At 44.0% G+C, this 18,382-nt stretch overlaps 1 protein-coding gene across 3 annotated transcripts in view; it reads left to right on the forward strand.

The window, feature by feature from the left end:
- Slc41a2 (solute carrier family 41 member 2) overlaps positions 1-18,382 on the forward strand; it is a 110,355-nt gene that overhangs the window by 39,968 nt on the left and 52,005 nt on the right. For all 3 annotated transcript variants that reach the window (XM_031349260.1, XM_031349261.1, XM_031349262.1), the window contains exons 6-8: positions 830-976; positions 13,966-14,113; positions 16,177-16,256. In XM_031349260.1, the coding sequence (XP_031205120.1) occupies positions 830-976; positions 13,966-14,113; positions 16,177-16,256 (375 nt within the window). The remainder of the gene's footprint in view (positions 1-829; positions 977-13,965; positions 14,114-16,176; positions 16,257-18,382) is intronic.

Genomic DNA, 18,382 nt, shown 5'->3' on the forward strand with positions numbered 1-18,382 from the left:
TCCTCCTCCTCCTCCTTAAGATTTATTTATGTTTATGACATGGTAGCTGTCTTTAGACACACCAGAAGAGGGCATCAGACCCTATTACAGATGGTTGTGAGCCACTATGTGGTTGCTAAAAATTGAACTCAGTATGTCCAGAAGAGCAGTCAGTGCTGTTAACCACTGAACCATCTCTCCAGCTCTCACCACTTCCCCTTCTTTTCTTTCTCTCTCTCTTTTTTTATTTACTGTATATGAGTATATATTTTGCTTGTACACATGTCTGTGCGCCAGAGTGTCAGGTGGGTGTAGAGAACTGAACCCAGATCCCCTGTAAGAACAACTGCTCTTACCCATTGAGCAAATTCCCTCCCAAGAGTATCTTGTATCCTCTGTTCTGAACCCTAGAGTTGACATTGGAATTATGTCCTGCTTCTTATACTTTGCTTTGGACAGTAAGAAGAAGCATTTTTAGTTTCTATATATGGCATTTTTTAAACTATCACAGAAATAGGACTCCTCTCTTTTTAACATTTTTACATTTCAAGGATTAAAATTTAAAACTTTGGTTTAATATATATGTATGTATTACATCTAAAGCATATACCTCATTAAATTAGAAATTCTAGTTTTAATTTTATAGTCAATGCAATACTGAACCAGTATATTCTGTGATTTTTTTTAATAGTTTGTGGAAGGGTACAGTAAAATGTTTTGTTTGCTCAATTAGTTTGTCTGAGCATTCTAACAGAAACAGGTGTGCTGTTTATTCATGCTGTGTATTTCAGTATTTGGGGAATGGATTTTCCAAGTCAGCATCAAAGGTAACTAATGTTCTTTCTCCTAGGAATAATAATGGTTGGAGTTATCGTTGGCTCCAAGAAGACAGGCATAAACCCTGACAATGTGGCCACACCCATTGCTGCTAGTTTTGGTGATCTAATAACTCTCGCCATATTAGCTTGGATAAGTCAGGGTTTGTACTCCTGTCTTGGTAAGTTAACTTGAAACTAAACATGGCATTATTCAGAGTCTTTAAGAGAAATGTAAAATGTCATGAATCCATGGTGACCTTCATCTTTTAGAATTAGGGCTAAAATTGATTAGAACACTGCAGCTTGTATATTTATTTCATGTTGTGGTTCTCATACATTGACTAGAACACTGCAGCTTGTATGTTTATTCCATGTTGTGGGTCTTATACATTGACTAGGACACTGAAGCCTGTATGTTTATTCCATGTTGTGGGTCTTATACATTGACTAGAACATTGTAGCCTGTATGTTTACTCCGTGTTGTGGGTATCATACATTGACTAGAACACTGTAGCCTGTATGTTTATTCCATGTTGTGGTTCTCATACATTTACTAGAACACTGTAGCCTGTATGTTTGCTCCATGTTGTGGGTCTCATACATTGACTAGAACACTGTAGCCTGTATGTTTACTCCATGTTGTGGGTCTTATACATTGACTAGAACACTGTAGCCTGTGTGTTTATTATGTGCTGTGGTTCTCATGGATCATTTCTTCCCTTACTGAGTTCAGAACTCTGAGGTAATGTTTATGTTCTGTAATCTTTTTCCTTTCTGCCCATCCCCTGCTTTTCTTTCTTGAGGCAGCCTCTTCATGTAGTCTCAGGTTATCCTCAAACTTGCTATTTGGACAAAGCTCACCTTCACATTCTACCTCCCAAGTATTTGTTTACAACACCTAGGCATCCTTGGTAACTTCAGTTGAGAAAACAGAAGATCATGAGAGTTATATATGATACCCAGCTTTATTCATTCCTGGTATTGTAGTTGAACACAAGCCTGTCATACTCCATAATGTCTGTGCTTTCTTCTAGTTGGATTGCCAGTTAGGAGTTACCCTCTACTGTTTTGTTACATGTTTTGAATGTGTGTGTGTTTGTGTGTGTGTGTGTTTTAATTTACCAATGGTTATCTTTCCACTGGAGAAGGGAGGTTGTCTAGACTGGCATGGTGGCACACACTCATAATCCTAGCACTTGGGTATCTGGGGCAGGAGAATCATGACTTTGTGACAGGATGTGAGACCCTGTCATTGAGAGGAAGCTGTAAGAGCCTAAACAGGGTGCTCAGTGCCCTTTGACTAACTTTGAAGTAGAGATGTTTCCTCTGCTTTGAGGAGGGCCTAAGAGAAACGGAATATCCAAGAGGGTGAAGGGTTTCATCTTAAGAGGATATACTTGCTTGCCACAGATTAACTGGGCCTGAGACTACAAGCCTGGAATTCCAGCACCCACATGGCAGGTCACAAACAACTGTAAGTCATAGATGATCTGGTGGCCTCTTCTGGCCTCCTTGTGTATCAGGCATGCACAAGATTTACAGACAAGAGGAGGAGGAGGAAGAAGAGGAAGAGGAGGAGGAGGAAGAAGAAGAGGAGAAGGAGGAAGAGGAGGAGGAGGAAGAAGAAGAGGAGAAGGAGGAAGAGGAGGAGGAGGAAGAAGAGGAAGAGGAGGAGGAGGAAAAAAGGAAGAGAAGGAGGAAGAGGAGAGAGCCCAAGATGTATGGATTATATTGGGAAGAACCTCTGGGGGAAGGGCAGCCCTGCTCCTGGGCTGGAAAGTTCAGGGTTAGGAACTGGGTACGTCAGGTAGGGATGAGGGATGCTAGGAAAACCTGGAGGCCAGGTCTGCTTTGATGTGTAAAATATGAACCTCAGTCCCTTGTCCTGGAGTCCAAAACCAAATAATAATGTGATGTTGTTTAAAGCTTTCAATATTTTGAGTATTCGGTAGTGCCACATTAAGATGGGGTCTTGGTGCTAGGCAGTGGTGGTGTACGCCTTTAATCCCAGCATTTGGGAGGCAGAGGCAGATGGATTTCTGAGTTCGAAGCCAGCTTGGTCTACAGAGTGAGTTCCAGGATAGCCAGGGCTATACAGAGAAATCCTGTCTCGAAAAACAAAACAAAACAAAAAAAAGATGGGGTCTCTGTAGGGTCTCATTGTGTATCTAAGGCTGCTCTCAAACTCATCCTTTATCAACTTTCAGAGTACTGGGGTCATGGATGTGAACCAGTACATCTGACATCTCTTTGTTTGTTTTGAGGAGTTGGGGATTGAACCTGAGACCTTGCACAGTGATGCAGCGATGCTTACTGTGAGTGAGGAGCAAGAGCAAGTGCGGTGTTGGTAATCTTAAACAATGATGTTAGTAAATGTCGTTTAGGATACTCCAAGCCTTACTTGCCCTCTGAAAGTTGGCTTACCGTCATTCAATTTGCAGTGTTCCGGATCCTTTTCATTTCATCTGTGGAATTGATGCCCCCCCAGGGATTTCCTTTTTAAATGGGCTACTGGTTAATTTCACAATTAATTTAACAGTTTACAGGTGTTCTGAAGCGTCATTTGTGTTTGGGTTGCCAAAGCGGCTACATCCTGAGCACTAGGGGGCCTCAGAAGCTCAGTGTTTTCATTCTGAATACAAAGATTAGAAGTAGGCACATTTAATTTTTAAGATCCCATTCATCTTGCTGAGAAATCTGATCCTTGAAAGCGAAATTTAATTTCTGAACTACTCTGGAAACACGGAGCAGTGCTTAGAGAGGAAAGGAGGATCTTTTTGTAGCTGTAAGTTTTGGCTATAGAGACTTCATAGTACATGGCTCAGAGGCTACCAACCACACTGCTCCACGAACTGGACTCAGGAAAAGTTTCCCAGGATCAATTCACGAATAGGATGCAGCAGTTGTAAATCTGTATATGTACCTGATGTCAGCATGTGCCCGATGCCAGTGCTGCAAAATATGTAAAAGTTATTAATAGGTTTGAAGGGAGGAAGAGGAACAACACAAGAACGGTGGGGGCTCCAGCACCTCCCTTTCCACAGTGGGAAGGTAGGTCGTCTGGACAGAGGACCAGTGAAGAAATGCTGGGTTTGATGTGCACACTGATCCACAGGAGTCTGACCGACAAAGTGTTCCAGTCAACAGCTGCACGAGGTGTTTTCTTCTTATGGGTTTCTAGAGTAGACCCCATGACAAGCCACGAGGCAAGCGCTAACACATTTAGGAAGCAGACATCATGTCCTGCCTTGCGTCACGGTGATGGTGTGAGCCTGGAAAGTGGAAGGTAGGTAAGTATATGCAAATCTAACAGCCCGCCTCGAGCAAGCAGCAGGTCAGAGATCTCAAAGTGGAAACATCGGAAGCCAGATGAGCCTGGAGACAGGCTCCATAACCCACTGGATGGAGCACAGGCAGGCAGGCCTAGGGAGGAAGACACTCAGGAAGATGGCAGGCCGCTGAATACCACAAAGCAGGGAATGGACAAAGAGCAAACTGAGCCCAGGGTAAAGAGGAGTGAAGTAAGGAACCAAGTGGGAAAGCTGTAGAATAAATCAACAAAAATGACGGCTTGGTTTTTCTTAAAGGGAAGAAAATTGACAACATCGCAGTTAGACTGAGAAAAGACTCTTAAGTGAACCAGAAAATAAAACACAGGCATTGTAATGGGTGTCACAGAATGGAGAGGAACACAAGGTGTTATGAAGGATGGCATGCCAAAAACTCAGCCTCTGGGAGTGGGTACATCTCTATAAACATGTACCCACTGAGACCTGACTAGACACGCAACAAGTACACTGTGAGAAAAGAGGCTCACCATGAGTGTGAAGCCAGCCTGGGCTCCAGAGTGAGACCCCGGCTCAGCAACTCGGATAAGTACACACATAAGTACGTTAAACAATAAAACCCCAGACAACAAAAGCTTCCATGAAGCATTCTGAGAGAAGGCACCCAAGCGTGTTTTACGAGGCCAGCCTCTCAGCCTGATACCAAAGCCAGAGACCCTGAGGAAGCTGTCGGCCAGTAGCACTGATGGCAGCGCTCATGCACTCTCAGTAAAATAAGAGCAAGCAGAGTTAAAACTACATCTGCTATAGCTTTCGCCTGTGCCGGGGAAGAGCACTGCTCCTTCCACATCCACTCAGCATCACACTGGGAGTACAAATGAGTAGCCAGGAAAAGGGGATGAAAGGCATCCACACTGAGGAGCAAGAGTTAGTCATCACCGTCTGTAGGCGACATGGTCCTGTATCTGTTTAAAAAAAAAAAAAAAAAACGGAGCTGGTGAGATGGCTCAGCGGGTAAGAGCACTGACAGCTCTTCCGAAGGTCCTGAGTTTGGATCCCAGCAACCACATGGTGGCTCACAACCATCTGTAATGAGATCTGGCACCCTCTTCTGGTGCATCTGAAGACAGCTACAGTGAATTACGCTGGAGTGAGTGGGCCAGAGGGAGTGGGGCCAGCAGAGGTCCTGAGTTCAATTCCCAGCAGCCACACACATGATGGCTCACGGTCATCTGTACAGCTACAGTACATACACATACAATAAATTAAATAAATATTTTTTTAAAAAAGAAAAAAAAAAAAACAACAGAAACTCTGGAGATTTCACCAGTTAGTTTTAGAAGTAACGAATGGATAAAGGTTTCAGAGCCTGACCAGTATACAAAACTCAAGTTTCATTTCTTTATGCCAATAAAGACTTAACCTGAGCTAGAGATGTCGTTGTGTGCCCGTAATCCTAACATTGAGAAAGCTGAGGCAAGAGGGTCTTGAGTTTGAATCTAGCCTGGGGTACATGGCAAGCTGTAGGCCAACCTTGCTTCATAATGAGAGTCTGTCAACAAACCCACTCACCCATTTAGACTCGCACCGGAGCTTACCTGCATTGTCATGGCACTTTATAGAAGCTCCATTCATCACTTTCTGTGTGTTTGGTCAGTGATTATAGGGATTATTTTGTCTAAATACAGTACTCGCCCCCCTTTTAAAACTGATTTAGCTCACTGCAGGAAGTCAGTGGGCTGGGCAGTAGTAATAGAGAACTGCCTATGGCTGTATATTTGTGTTTGAAAACACAAACTTCTTGACAATGCTGTGGCCTTTTAATTTTTTTAATTTTAATTTCTTTGTAGTCCCCTTGGTGCTGTATGCATATTAGATGTTGAATAAATATTGTTTTATGAAGTACATTATTCCTTTGGAATTAGCACCAAAATGTGGCCAAAATTTATCACGCATCTGAGAACTCTGATGTAATTCATTAAGACTTGAGGCAAATTTTGACATGGAGTTAAATAGGACTGAGGACACATTGCCCCAGCTTCAGGTGTGTTTACAGAACTCTGCCCCTTCTGTCTGTTTGTTGGTGGTGTAGGGGAGGTGGGTGGTGTATTCCATGGCATGCGTCTGGAGGTCAGTGGACAACTGTGGGCCTCAGTTCTTCTATCACGTGGATTCTCGGGATGAACTCAGGTCATGCTTTAGCGAGCTTACTTGGTGAACCATCACCAGCCCCACGTGCACCTCTTTAACACTGGCAAAAAGTTCTCTTTCCTACTGTGAAAGCGTATCAGAGGCAGGGCCGTGTATATCAGGGGCAGGGCAGGTGTATTTCAGGGGCGTAGAGGGGGTATTTCAGGGCAGGTGTATTTCCATTTTTCTGTAGGATGACTGAGTTAACTTCTTGCGATTGGTTTGAATACACAAATCATAAACCCCAAGATACCAGCAATGCATCGGTGTCTTATTAAGGAAAAATAAGCTGGGCACCAGTGGCGGACTTTAGGCCCAACACTCAGGAGTTTGAGGCCAGCCTGGGCTACAGAGTGAGTTCCTAGACAGCTGGGTCTATACAGAGAAACCCTGTCTCAAAAAAAGAAAAAGAAAAAAGAAAGAAATCAAAGCGCTCCCTCCTACTCCCATTCCTTGGTGTCATTTTACTAAGAGTAAGAGCTGGATTAAATTCTCTGCTTCATTCTCCCTGTCTCTTCTGTCCTTGTTGTATGAGTCTGGGGATGTTCCTGCTGGAACTCTGTCTTAGGAATGTGTGTTCTGGGTATGTCTGTCCCTGTGTGTGCCCTGTCTCAGGGTTTCCATTGCTACGACAAAACACCATGAGCAAAAAGCAAGTTAGGGAGAAAAGTGTTTATTTGGCTTATATTTCTGTATCACTGTTCATCTAAGGAAGTCAGTGTAGGAACCTGGAAGAAAGGAGCTGACTTGGAGGCCAAGGAGGGATGCTTTTTACTGTCTTGCTTCACATGGCTTGCTCAGCCTGTTTTCTCTGTAGAACTCAGGACCACCAACCCAGGGATGTCTCCACCCATAGGCTGGGTCCTCCCCCATCAATCATTAAGAAAATGCCTTAGAGGCTTCCTTACAACTCAGTCTTACAGAGACATCTTGCTTGCCATTCAAGGTTCCCCTCCTTTCAGATGGCTCTCGTTTGTGTGTCAAGTTGACATAAAGCTAGCCAACAACAACAACAAAAGATTGTGCTCTCTCTGTTGTTGAACAACACAGAAAGTAGTTCAATGGGAAAGGAATGAAGGGTACTTTGTAGAAATCTTTAATAGATGTTACAAGGGATGAAGTGACTGATCCAGATAACGGTACAAACATTATTGTTCATCAAACAATAGCCGTTTGTTACATTCAGCTCTTATGGTGTATATTCATTTTATAAGACTGCTTGTTTTCATAAATCACATGCATTAGTTTTTAGTCGGGCATGGAAGAATACATAATTTAACGTTACAGTTATACATTCGCTTGTGTGATTACATGGGAAGTCCTTATTTAAAGTTAAAGGCAGGTTGAAAAGGCCAAGCACACAGAAAGGCAGCACTCATAAGACTCAAGTGACCTCACGAGGTATTATTAATTCTGGCTGTAAGGTCCAGCAAAAAATCCAGTCTCTTAGAATGTAAGTTATTTGATAATATTGCATTGCCACACCTTCAAGGCTAAAGAGAAAGACCTCTTAGGCTGTAAAAAAAGAATTTACCAGAAATGATATCAAATAGCCTGGTAGACTATGAGAGAGCCACCCCTATAGGGGATCCAGTGGTGGATTGGGTCCAGTGGAAACAGTCAGACGAAGTTGACTGAGTGTGCATTAAACCAACATCAAGGGAAAGATGAACAGCATTGTGCATTAATGCATGGAACCAGCTCTGGCTGGCGACAGATCCCTGAGTGGGACATGCTTTTATAAGTGAGAGGTTATGTTTCTCTCATCTGAAGAGAATATTTGCATCCTGTAGCAGTTCCCAGGTGTAAACGACTTTGTCTTCAGGATGTTCTTGGGGCTGAAAGACTCAGGAAAAAGTTTTATTCCAGAGGTTAAGACCATGATAACATTTTGAGTTCTGGGTGGAGTAGGATCTATCCACCTTAAGCAAGCACCAGATCATCTGAATGAGGTCTAGTTGTCATTCTAGACATGGTGGCACATGTCTTTAATTCCAGCACTAGGGAAGCAGAAGCAGATGGATCTCTGTGAGTTCAAGGCTAGCCTGGTCTACAGAGTGAATTCTAGGGCAGCTGGGAAATACACAGGGAGACCCTATCTTCAAAATAGAACAAAACAAAAACCAAATATTTAATTTTCAGTTTCTCACAGAGCACGTATCTCTCTTTAGTAGTAGGTTAAAGCAGGGTGATGGTATGGCTCCACTCCTGGGTTATTATAGATGAGAACACACAGGCTGCTACCATTTGGGCGTGTGGACTTTATACTCCTGTTTACCAAAAGGCACAGGTGAGCTGAACAGTTGGTGTTCTTGTCCCTGGGTGAGCTGAGACAGCAAGTCCTTCAGCAGTGTTCTGCTGATCTGTGGGGACAGCAGGACCTATGTGCTCTCTGAGTGTACCAGTCATGTTCAGTCACCTGTGTCCTTGATGGGTGGCCCATTTATCTCATGCTCCTGTGTAGCATGGGCTTAGGTTGAATTCTGGGACATAGTTATCAACTATTTCTGTAATGTCACCTGCCAGTATTGCTATAGCTGTTGTATCTTTTACACACCTTGGCCACCCATGTGGTATATACACTGTAAGGTATGTATGCTATATGGTATATACGCTGTATGGTATATATGCTAGGTACAGAAGTAAACAGAGGGTTGGGGAATGTCCCCTTATTTTCAAGTAAGGACTTTTAGCGCCAGGTTGTATTGTTGTGCTGTGTACAGACTGATTTTCAAGGCTGCAGTTGACAGTAACAGATCCTTTATCTCTTTAAAAAAAGATTTATTTATTTTTTATTTATATGAGTACACTGCAGCTGTCCCCAGACACACACTAGAAGAGGGCATCAGATCTCATTACAGATGATTGTGAGCCACCATGTGGTTGCTGGGAATTGAACTCAGGATCTCTGGAAGAGCAGTCAATTCTCTTAACTGCTGAGCCATCTCTCTAGCCCCAGAACTTTTTTTATCTTTTAAACATTCCTGGTTACCTCAGAAGTTTGTTTGAAAGGGGGCAGATTGAGACAGAAAACAAAGCCTTTGTATGGAAAGAAAGCGAACACTTACTGTCTTGAAAAAGAACTACCAGCTTCCCTCTTTTTAGGCAAGATCTCAGAAGCAAAATCAGGTTAGTTTTTATTCTTCAGGTTATCTCCGGAAGGTGGCCAGCTAAGCTCTGTGACAGCCATGGGCTCCAGCTAGTTCAGTCTCTTGAGAACAGTGAGGCGCCCTCTAGCTGTCGTCTGTGCTAGCGTCTCACTAACTTGACTAGACATTGACTAATGACTAATGTTGGCATGAGGAGTCCACACTTACCTTGACTGCCACTGTGCTCGAGCGATTTATTTAAAGCAGTGTGCCACCTGTGAGTGATTTTCAGGACGTCAGTTCTCAAGAAAGTGTGACGGTTATTAATGGGCTTTTGGGGAAGAGTGTACAGTGTGTGTTACTGTGTTGGTCACACAGAAACAGTGGTATGTAAAATTTGTCACTCCATAGTTAGAAGACTTTAGATGATGGTGAATGGCATTCACAAAGTGATGTAGGAGTGGCTGGAAATGGTGCCAATGTTATGCTGTGTGGAAGCCGGGACCACACAAGGGTGGTTGTGTGTGGCAGTTCAGCGAAATCAGTAATTTGCACAACTTCGGCTTGGTGAGTCTCTACTTTCCCGTAGTTTATTTCAGCACAGGATAAGAACTGCACATGTGAGCTCTGGGGGTTATGAAAACCTCAACATTTCATGTATTCCGGTTTTCAGTTGTGGAACAATTTACCACATTGGGGGAAACTTGGTGGCTTGAGACAATGTCTTTTCTTAGTTTTAGAGGTTAGACATCCAAAAGGAGTGGGAGAGGACAGGTACCAAGGTGTTGGCAGTGCTGGCTGCCCCCAGAAGCTAGGGGAGAGCCTGTCCCCTGCCCCTTCCACCTGGCAGTTGCTGGTACTCATTGTTTGTAGAGCCTGCTCCTGTCTACACTACTCTTTCCTCTGTAACTGCGTCTAGCCCCCGCTCTCCTCTTACAAGGATGTCATTGATCACACACTTAGATCACCCTCGCAGCCTTCTCGTGACAGGACCTTGACTTTATCATATCTGGTAACATCCACAGTTTTAAGGCATCTCTGTGGGTCAATATACAGCTTACCACGATATGATGTATTGATGTTTTAATACAAAATATTATTCTAACCAAGATTGACTAAACATGTTTCATTTAGAAAAGGGGCATTATCTTACATTTAATATGATGCAGATGTTTGGGTCTGGCTTTTAATTGACCATTTTCTCTTGCTAATTGTGTCGTTAATGGTTTTCTAAAAGTAATTCTTTAATTTTATGACATCAGTTAAACACCAGGTTGAAACAGAACACAGTTATAGTAAGTCATTTGGAAGTTTTGGTTTCACAATGAGTTTCCCTCTTTTTATACTGCTTAAGAAACTTACTTGGTGATACCTGTGTACTTTCAGAAGAGCTACACACATAAAAAGAGCCCACGTACACACCCTCAGCCTCACCCAGCATTGACACTGCATCCTGTGTTTCTGCTCCTCTGCTTGCCTTCCTTTACAGTTAAAGCCCTTAAAAGCTAGGTAGCACCCACCATGCAGCCCTTCCTCCTGTGTGAACAGCTCAGTGGAGGTTTCAGAAGATCCGTCTCCACCATGTTCCAATTCCAGGAAGCCACACCACCTCCAGAGAAGCCTGGTCTATGTGAGCATGGTCCGAATGTTGCTCTTCCCTGGCTCCCAGCAATGGCTAAACTCCTCTGTCTGGTTGGATTTGCTTCTCTTGGACACTTCATGCAAATGGGATCATAATATGTGACCTTTGATGCCTTGGCTTCTTCCACTTAGCATGGTGTTTTCAGGGTTTGCCTGTGTTTTCAGAGGAGCCGGGGTCGAATCTTCACTGCTGAAGAACATCCCAGGATAGAGTGATAGCATGTCGGAGTAACAGTCTATTGGATGGATACACTGCACTTTCTTCACTAACTACTCAGTAAACGCCTAGGTCATTTCCACTTTTGCACTTCTGCCGATAATGCTGCAGTGAACATTCATGAGCTTTTATGTTTGGGTTATGTGGTGGCTTGGTTTAACGTTTTGTGGATTCATGTGTGTGCTCATTATTTTTAATTTTTTTCCCTCCTCTCTGAGAGCAAGGCAGCAGTGAGTGGCAGGGGTGGAGTGCCTTCCTCAGCTTTCTAATCCCTCCTGAGACGTAGGCTTAGGAGAAGGTGGTTAAAGCCTGCTGTGGAACCTCCGTCTGGACCTGACCTGGATTTGATCCTAGAGTGGAAGGAGAGAACTGACTCTAGAGGCTCTTCCAGAGATTTTTCCAGAGTTCAATTCCCAGCAGCCACATGGTGGCTCACAGTCATCTAAACAAACAAAAAACCCAAGAAATAATGAAGTAACAACTAAAGTTGTATATATTAAATGTCTATTTTAAAATTTGTCACCATTTATATTTTTAAGAAATGTTATTATAAATAATATAATGCATTCTGCCTGTGTGTGTGTCTGGGAACCACATGTGTGATGTGTTTGTGGAGGCCAGAGGATGGGAACCCAGTCCCTATAACAGGAGTCTCAGATGGTTGTGAGCTGTCATGCAGCTGCTGGGAATCAAACCCGGGTCCTCTGGAAGAGCAGCTAGTGCTCTTAACCACTGAGCCATCTCTCCCGCCCTTTTTTTTTCCTTTCTGAAAAATGTATACTTGTGTGTGTCTATCTGTCTGTCTGTGTGTCTGTATCTGTGGATAGGAGTGTGTGTGTGTGTGTAGCTGTCTGTGTGTCTGTGGACAGGAGTGTGTGTCTGTCTGTGTGTGTGTCCTGTGGACAGGAGTGTGTGTGTGTAGCTGTCTGTGTGTCTGTGGGCAGGAGTGTGTGTCTGTCTGTGTGTGTGTGTGTGTGTGTGTGTGTGCGCGCGCGCGTGCCACAGTGCTCATGTGGAAGTCAGTGGATAGCTATCAGGAGTCCATTTTCTCCCACCAGGTTGGTTCAGGGGATCAAATCCTGGTGTCAGGCTTGCCCAAAGTTCTTTACTCTGAGCCTTCTCTCTAGTTTCCTATCTTACATTTTCTTCTGTGTTGTCCTTTTGTAGTTTAGGGCAGCCTTGAACTTGTGATTATGTGTGCACCACTTGACCAAACAAGTTACCTTATCTATATATTTAATTTGCTAGACTTGTAAAAATTACTTTAGGTACTTGAAAAAAATTATGAGAAAGTGAGCTAAAGTAAAATATCTCTGAGATTTTGCCATCAAATATTGCAAGCTTCAATTTTGGTTGGCTGCCACGCACCATGGACACAGAACTGTGCAGTGTCCAGTTCTGTTTCCATACCCAGCACTGACTTCATTCCTGTGGGTTGTTGTTTGTGGCTTAGCCTGGGCTTTGTGAGGCTTGGTTCAAGGTTATGCTGGGGAAGTCTAGACTAGACCTGGTCCCAAGGCCGTTGTATTCCTCCTGCACTGTCTCAGTGGCGGACGGACCTTCCCAGGTCTCTGCCAGCTGCTCTCGGAGTTCAGAGGGGCCTCTCCTTTGCACGCTCCGGCTTTTAGTGATTCTGGTGTCTGCAGGCTCCAGAGGGTTGTTGAGCTTTCCCCCTTCTCTGTCTGTGTGAAGTTCACCTGTGCACACGTCCTCGCCATTCGCTTCCCAATTCGCTCCTCTGCTGGTTTCCTCTCCTGCTCTGTGTGTGAATTCATGCTAGCCCACCCTCACTCTCTGAGCCTTTAGTAAGAAGTAGGGGCAACTTGAGGGTTCATTTCTCCCCTTGTCTCTGTTCTTGCAGTGTCTTTTGTCTGGTGTTTGAAAATAATTTACACCTCTCTCTCTCTCTCTCTCTCTCTCTCTCTCTCTCTCTCTCTCTCATATACACAGTCATTTCTGAGAGCTCATGTAAAAGTTTGTTTAGAAATGTATAAATACAGCTGGGTAGTGGTGGCACATCTTTAATTCCCAGCACTTGGGAGGCAGAGGCAGGTGGATCTCTCTGAGTTGCAGGACAGCCAGGGCTACACAGAGAAACCCTATCTGAAGAAAGAAAGAAAGAAAGAAAGGAAGGAAGGAAGGAAGGAAGGAAGGAAGGAAGGAAGGAAGGAAAAGAAAGAAAGAAAGAAAGAAAGAAAGAAAGAAAGAAAGAAAGAAAAGAAAAGGTATTACTAATCTTTTCTGTGAACTGCCGTGCAGCCAAGCCTGCTGTCAGAAGGTGGAAGCAGTGGCACCCAGACATGTGCACAGAGAAGCACAGCAAGGTCTTGACCACTGTCATGGTGGCCGCTCTCCTGCTGCTTGTCATCTGTTCTTGTGGCCTTAGTTTACTCTTATGTAGGAGGCGTTGTTACCCATATTTGTGGAATTAATGTGTTTTTCTTTCAGTTACATTATTTGATATTTTAAAAGAACATCTTACTGTGTAGTGCAGGCTGGCCTGGCGTATGCTGAAGTATGAAACTTGTGGTTCCCCAGCTCCAGCCTCCTGAGGGCTGGCTTAGGGGGATGGGCCACTCTACCTTGCATTGAGTTTTATTTATAGATCTACATTTTAAGTATGTAGATAATATAAGACACTTAATATGTTTGATAGATAATAAATCTAGTAAAGTGTTTCTTTTGATTGTTTAGTTTGCTGTTGGAAAGAAGAGGGGCTAAATGTTTCTCTTTCTTTCTTCTAGAGACATACTATTACATTTCCCCGTTAGTGTGTGCCTTTTTCTTGGCTCTGACTCCTATCTGGATTATAATAGCTGCCAAGCACCCAGCTACCAGGACCGTGCTCCACTCAGGCTGGGAGCCTGTCATAACGGCCATGGTTATAAGCAGGTGAGCACTGGGGTTGGGATGTAGGAAAGGAGGGAGGGGCACAGAGGGGAGAGCGATCATGGTCTGTGTAGTACACACTAAAAACGTTCCTTGGACTGGAAACGAGGCATCAGTTAGATGAAGCCTAATACAGTTACAATATGTAATATTATCCTCCCAGAATGACACTGTTGTGTTTCTGTTTCAGTGGAAACGTGTTTAGTCCACACTTGATGGAAACAGTAGTCTGGGAAAGGGAGGCATATCCTGTTAAGTGTGGTAAGCTAAGAGTCTTAGGCAGGATTTGGATTTGGGAAATAAAAAGGTCAAAATTCAGCATGCAAGAGGAGATAGAGGATGACATCTGTACCTCTGTTCTCAGGACCAGCCACACAGAGTATAGGGACAGAAAGCAGAAGAAAAAGCATCTCTAAGAACTAAAAAAAAGCCAACTGTGTGGAATTGATGGTTGATTGCTTCATGGGTTTGCTGTATCAAGAAGGACTCGCCATGACTGACAGGATACATAGAGAAGGGACTTGTGGAAGCTGTGAGGATCATCCTCATCTGCCACAGGAGGAAGTCACTAAGTAGAGGCTAACCCTGACTAACATTAAGACATAGCATTTAGGCACGCTACTTAGAAACAGAAGCTACAGTGGGAACGAATTCCTAGTGCCCAGAAGGCCTGGGAATGGGGCAGGAACTACTGTCTGATGACGGTAGAGCTTTTGCTCTGCTGTTTTGACTGTCAAGTCCATCCTGTGACAGCATCTAGCTCATTTCACTTGCAAGTAGATGGCATTTCTTAGGACGTTTGGGCAACAGGTTCCTGTGGCAGTGCCTTATAGTAAGTAAGCCACAGACTGAAGGTAACCAACTAATACAACCTTCAGAATCTTAACCAAGCCTCCAAGTTCCATTGACATAAAGTGAATGGCCTACCATTCACTGTGTTATAGTAAAACAACCGTCTTGTTTGCCATACTTCTCAAGCTCAGCTCTAGTTATAGATACTGTTATAATCTATCTAGTTTTAGCACAATAGAAACCGCCCTTTAATGCCTACTTAGTTCAAAAATGAAAAGTGCAGTTAGTTGAACAGTAATAGATGACAGTATTATCTGATCACCTGTGAGGCTGAGATGGTGGATTTCTAGGAGGTTGAGGCTAGCCTGGTCTACTAGCATGGTCCAGGCCAGCCAAGGCTATATAGTGAGACACTGTCTCAAACAAAACAAAACAAAAAAACACTGTGCAGAAGGCTATGAAGGGACCCTTAGCCCCGTTGTTTTAAGCCCCAGAAATAGTTAGGTGTGCCTTGTAGGTCTTTCTAGATAGTTTAGTTCATTAGCATATGTATAATGTGGGAATTGTGATGCATGTTTATAATCCCAGCACTTGGGAGGCTGGGGCAGGAGGATTGCTATAAGTCCAGGGCCACATTAGTCTATATTACAAGACCCTGTTCTCCAAAGGGGGAAAAAGAGATAAATAAATAAACAAACCCACACACTAAACAAAAACTAATACACATGTAACCAATGGTTACAGTATCTCCTATTTATTATCTATTTATTTAGTGTGTATTATCTGTGTGTATGCTCCTGTGTGCTCAGGAATGCACCTACAGAGGTCAGAGGTCAACACCAGGCACCTGAATCTCTCCTGTTGTACCTTATTATCTTTTTTTTTTCTATCTTAGTTTTTGAGCCAGGCTCTCACTGAGCCTGGAGATCACTGATTGTCTAGGGAACCCCTGAGATCCTTCTGTGTCCACCTCCCGCTGCAGACAATGCAGGTCCCACTTCCCACATCTGGATTTGTGGGTGCTGGGGTCAGAACTCAAGGCTTTGTGTGATATAGCAGTTCCTGACCGCTGGCCACCTCTCCTGCCCCAATGCCCGTGCTTGAGTCCCAGCCTTCTCCTGTTAACATTGCTTTCCACTTCTTTTTTTTTTTTTTTGTCTGATTTTTACACTGCACAAACACTGTTCCCTACGAGGTGGAGGTGTCTGAATGTTGGAACAAGTTGAGATCATTTTTCATTTCTCTTCCCTAATGTGTGGTTCTCTTCCTTTCAGCATCGGGGGCCTTATTCTGGACACAACTGTATCTGACCCAAACTTGGTTGGGATTGTTGTTTACACACCAGTTATCAACGGTAAGACTTGAAGTTCCCACCTCTTGATGAGATCACTCTTAGAGACCCACAGACATTGCCTCCTACACCTTCCATTGCTTTCTTCAAACTCAAGGTGTAACTCAAATTATCTTCCCTGGTTCACTGCATAGAATACTTTGGGAAAGAGCTGTTTCTCAATTTTTGTTACATGTTGGTTTGACAGGCCAGTCTTTTAAGGCTAATGTGACAAAATACAATATTTTGGCTTGCAGTAATTTGGCTTACATGGTGGTTTTGTTTTGTTTTGTTTTCCTTCCCCTAGATGTCCTGTAGACCAGGCTGGCCACAAATTCAGAGATCCAGCCTTTGCCTCCTGAGTGCTGGGATTAAAGATGTGTGCTACTATGTCCCGCTTATTTTTTTTAAATAATTTTAATTATGAGTGTATGTGTGTGTGTGGTATGTGCATGTGAGTGCAGGTGCCAGCAGAGGCCATAGGCATGGGATTTCCCTGCGGCTGGAGTTACCTAAGTGTCAATTACCTGCTTCACATGGGCAGTGAGAACCAAACTCAGGTCCTCTGCAGGAGCGCCACATGCTCTTAACCTCTGGGCTACCTCTCCAGCTTCCTCATCGTACCTGCTGTCCTTGTATTTGCTTTTTCTGCTTATTTTGGAAGAAGCAGAGTTAGCCAGATTTGATCATTGCCCAAAGTCATTCCGTTCACTCAGATCTGCTGCTCTGCTGATAACTATGAGTTACGCCTCATACTTTCCTTACCTGTAAAATGGAAACTATAATCCTTATATTAAATACTTGTAATATGTGCATTAAAGAATCATGTAGCCGGGCAGTGATGGCACACACCTTTAATCCCAGCACTTGGGAGGCAGGGGCAGGCGTATCTCTGAGTTCCAGGTCAGCCTGGTCTACAGAGTAAGTTCTAGGACAGCCAGGGCTTCACAAAGAAATCTTGTCTCGAAAAAAACAACAAGCAAAAAACAAACAACAACATCATCAAAAGAATTATGTAAGATAGTATCAGGGATTTTTCATGAATTATGTTGAATGAGACAATTTCATCCATCTCTACTGTTTTTGGACATGGTGGTTATTAAGATGGACTTTAGTATGGCCTAGGTTGACATGATTTAAAAAGTAATTCTTCATTGCCATATATTATTTTTCTTTTTTAAAGATTTAACTTTCTATATTCACATAAAAAGTCATACAATGACATTTTCTGCAAAAGTCTAATTTTTGATCTACTGAACGTTGTAATTTTTGTCTACCTTTGGAATATCAGAGACTGGTTTCCTCAGGTATCTTCCTCCCAGCTGGCTGTTGTCCTCCCTTCCAGCTGGCTGTTGTCCTCCTTTCCAGGTGGCTGTTGTCCTCCCTTCCAGCTGGCCGTTGTCCTCCCTCCCAGCTGGCTGTTGTCCTCCCTTCCAGCTGGCTGTTGTCTTCTCTTCCAGCTGGCTGTTGTCCTCCCTCCCAGCTGGCTGTTGTCCTCCCTCCCAGCTGGCTGTTGTCCTCCCTCTCAGCTGGCTGTTGTCCTCCTTCCCAGCTGGCTGTTGTCTTCTCTTCCAGCTGGCTGTTGTCCTCCCTTCCAGCTGGCTGTTGTCCTCCCTTCCAGCTGGCTGTTGTCCTCTCTCCCAGCTGGCTGTTGTCCTCTCTCCCAGCTGGCTGTTGTCCTCCCTCCCAGCTGGCTGTTGTCCTCCCTCCCAGCTGGCTGTTGTCCTCCCTTCCAGCTGGCTGTTGTCCTCCCTTCCAGCTGGCCATTGTCCTCCCTTTCACCCTTCCAGCTGGCCGTTGCTCTCCCTTTCAGCTGGCTATTGTCCTCCCTCCCAGCTGGCTGTTGTCCTCCCTTCCGGCTGGCTGTTGTCCTCCCTCCCAGCTGGCTGTTGTCCTCCCAGCTGGCTGTTGTCCTCCCTTCCAACTGGCTATTGTCCTCCCTTCCAGCTGGCTGTTGTCCTCCCTCCTTAAATCCATGGAAGTGTCTGGTTCTACCTGCTCCATCTCTCTGACTTGAACAATACCAACTCTTGTCATTGACCCTCACAAGCCTTGCTTGTTCATTTGTGTATACAATGGCATGTCTCTCACTGCACTGGGGACATCCTTTCACTTAATGAAGTAACCTTCCAGAGTGATTGCCTGCTCAA

This window comes from Mastomys coucha, unplaced genomic scaffold, assembly GCF_008632895.1.
Source record: "Mastomys coucha isolate ucsf_1 unplaced genomic scaffold, UCSF_Mcou_1 pScaffold4, whole genome shotgun sequence".
Taxonomy (NCBI): Eukaryota; Metazoa; Chordata; class Mammalia; order Rodentia; family Muridae; genus Mastomys; species Mastomys coucha.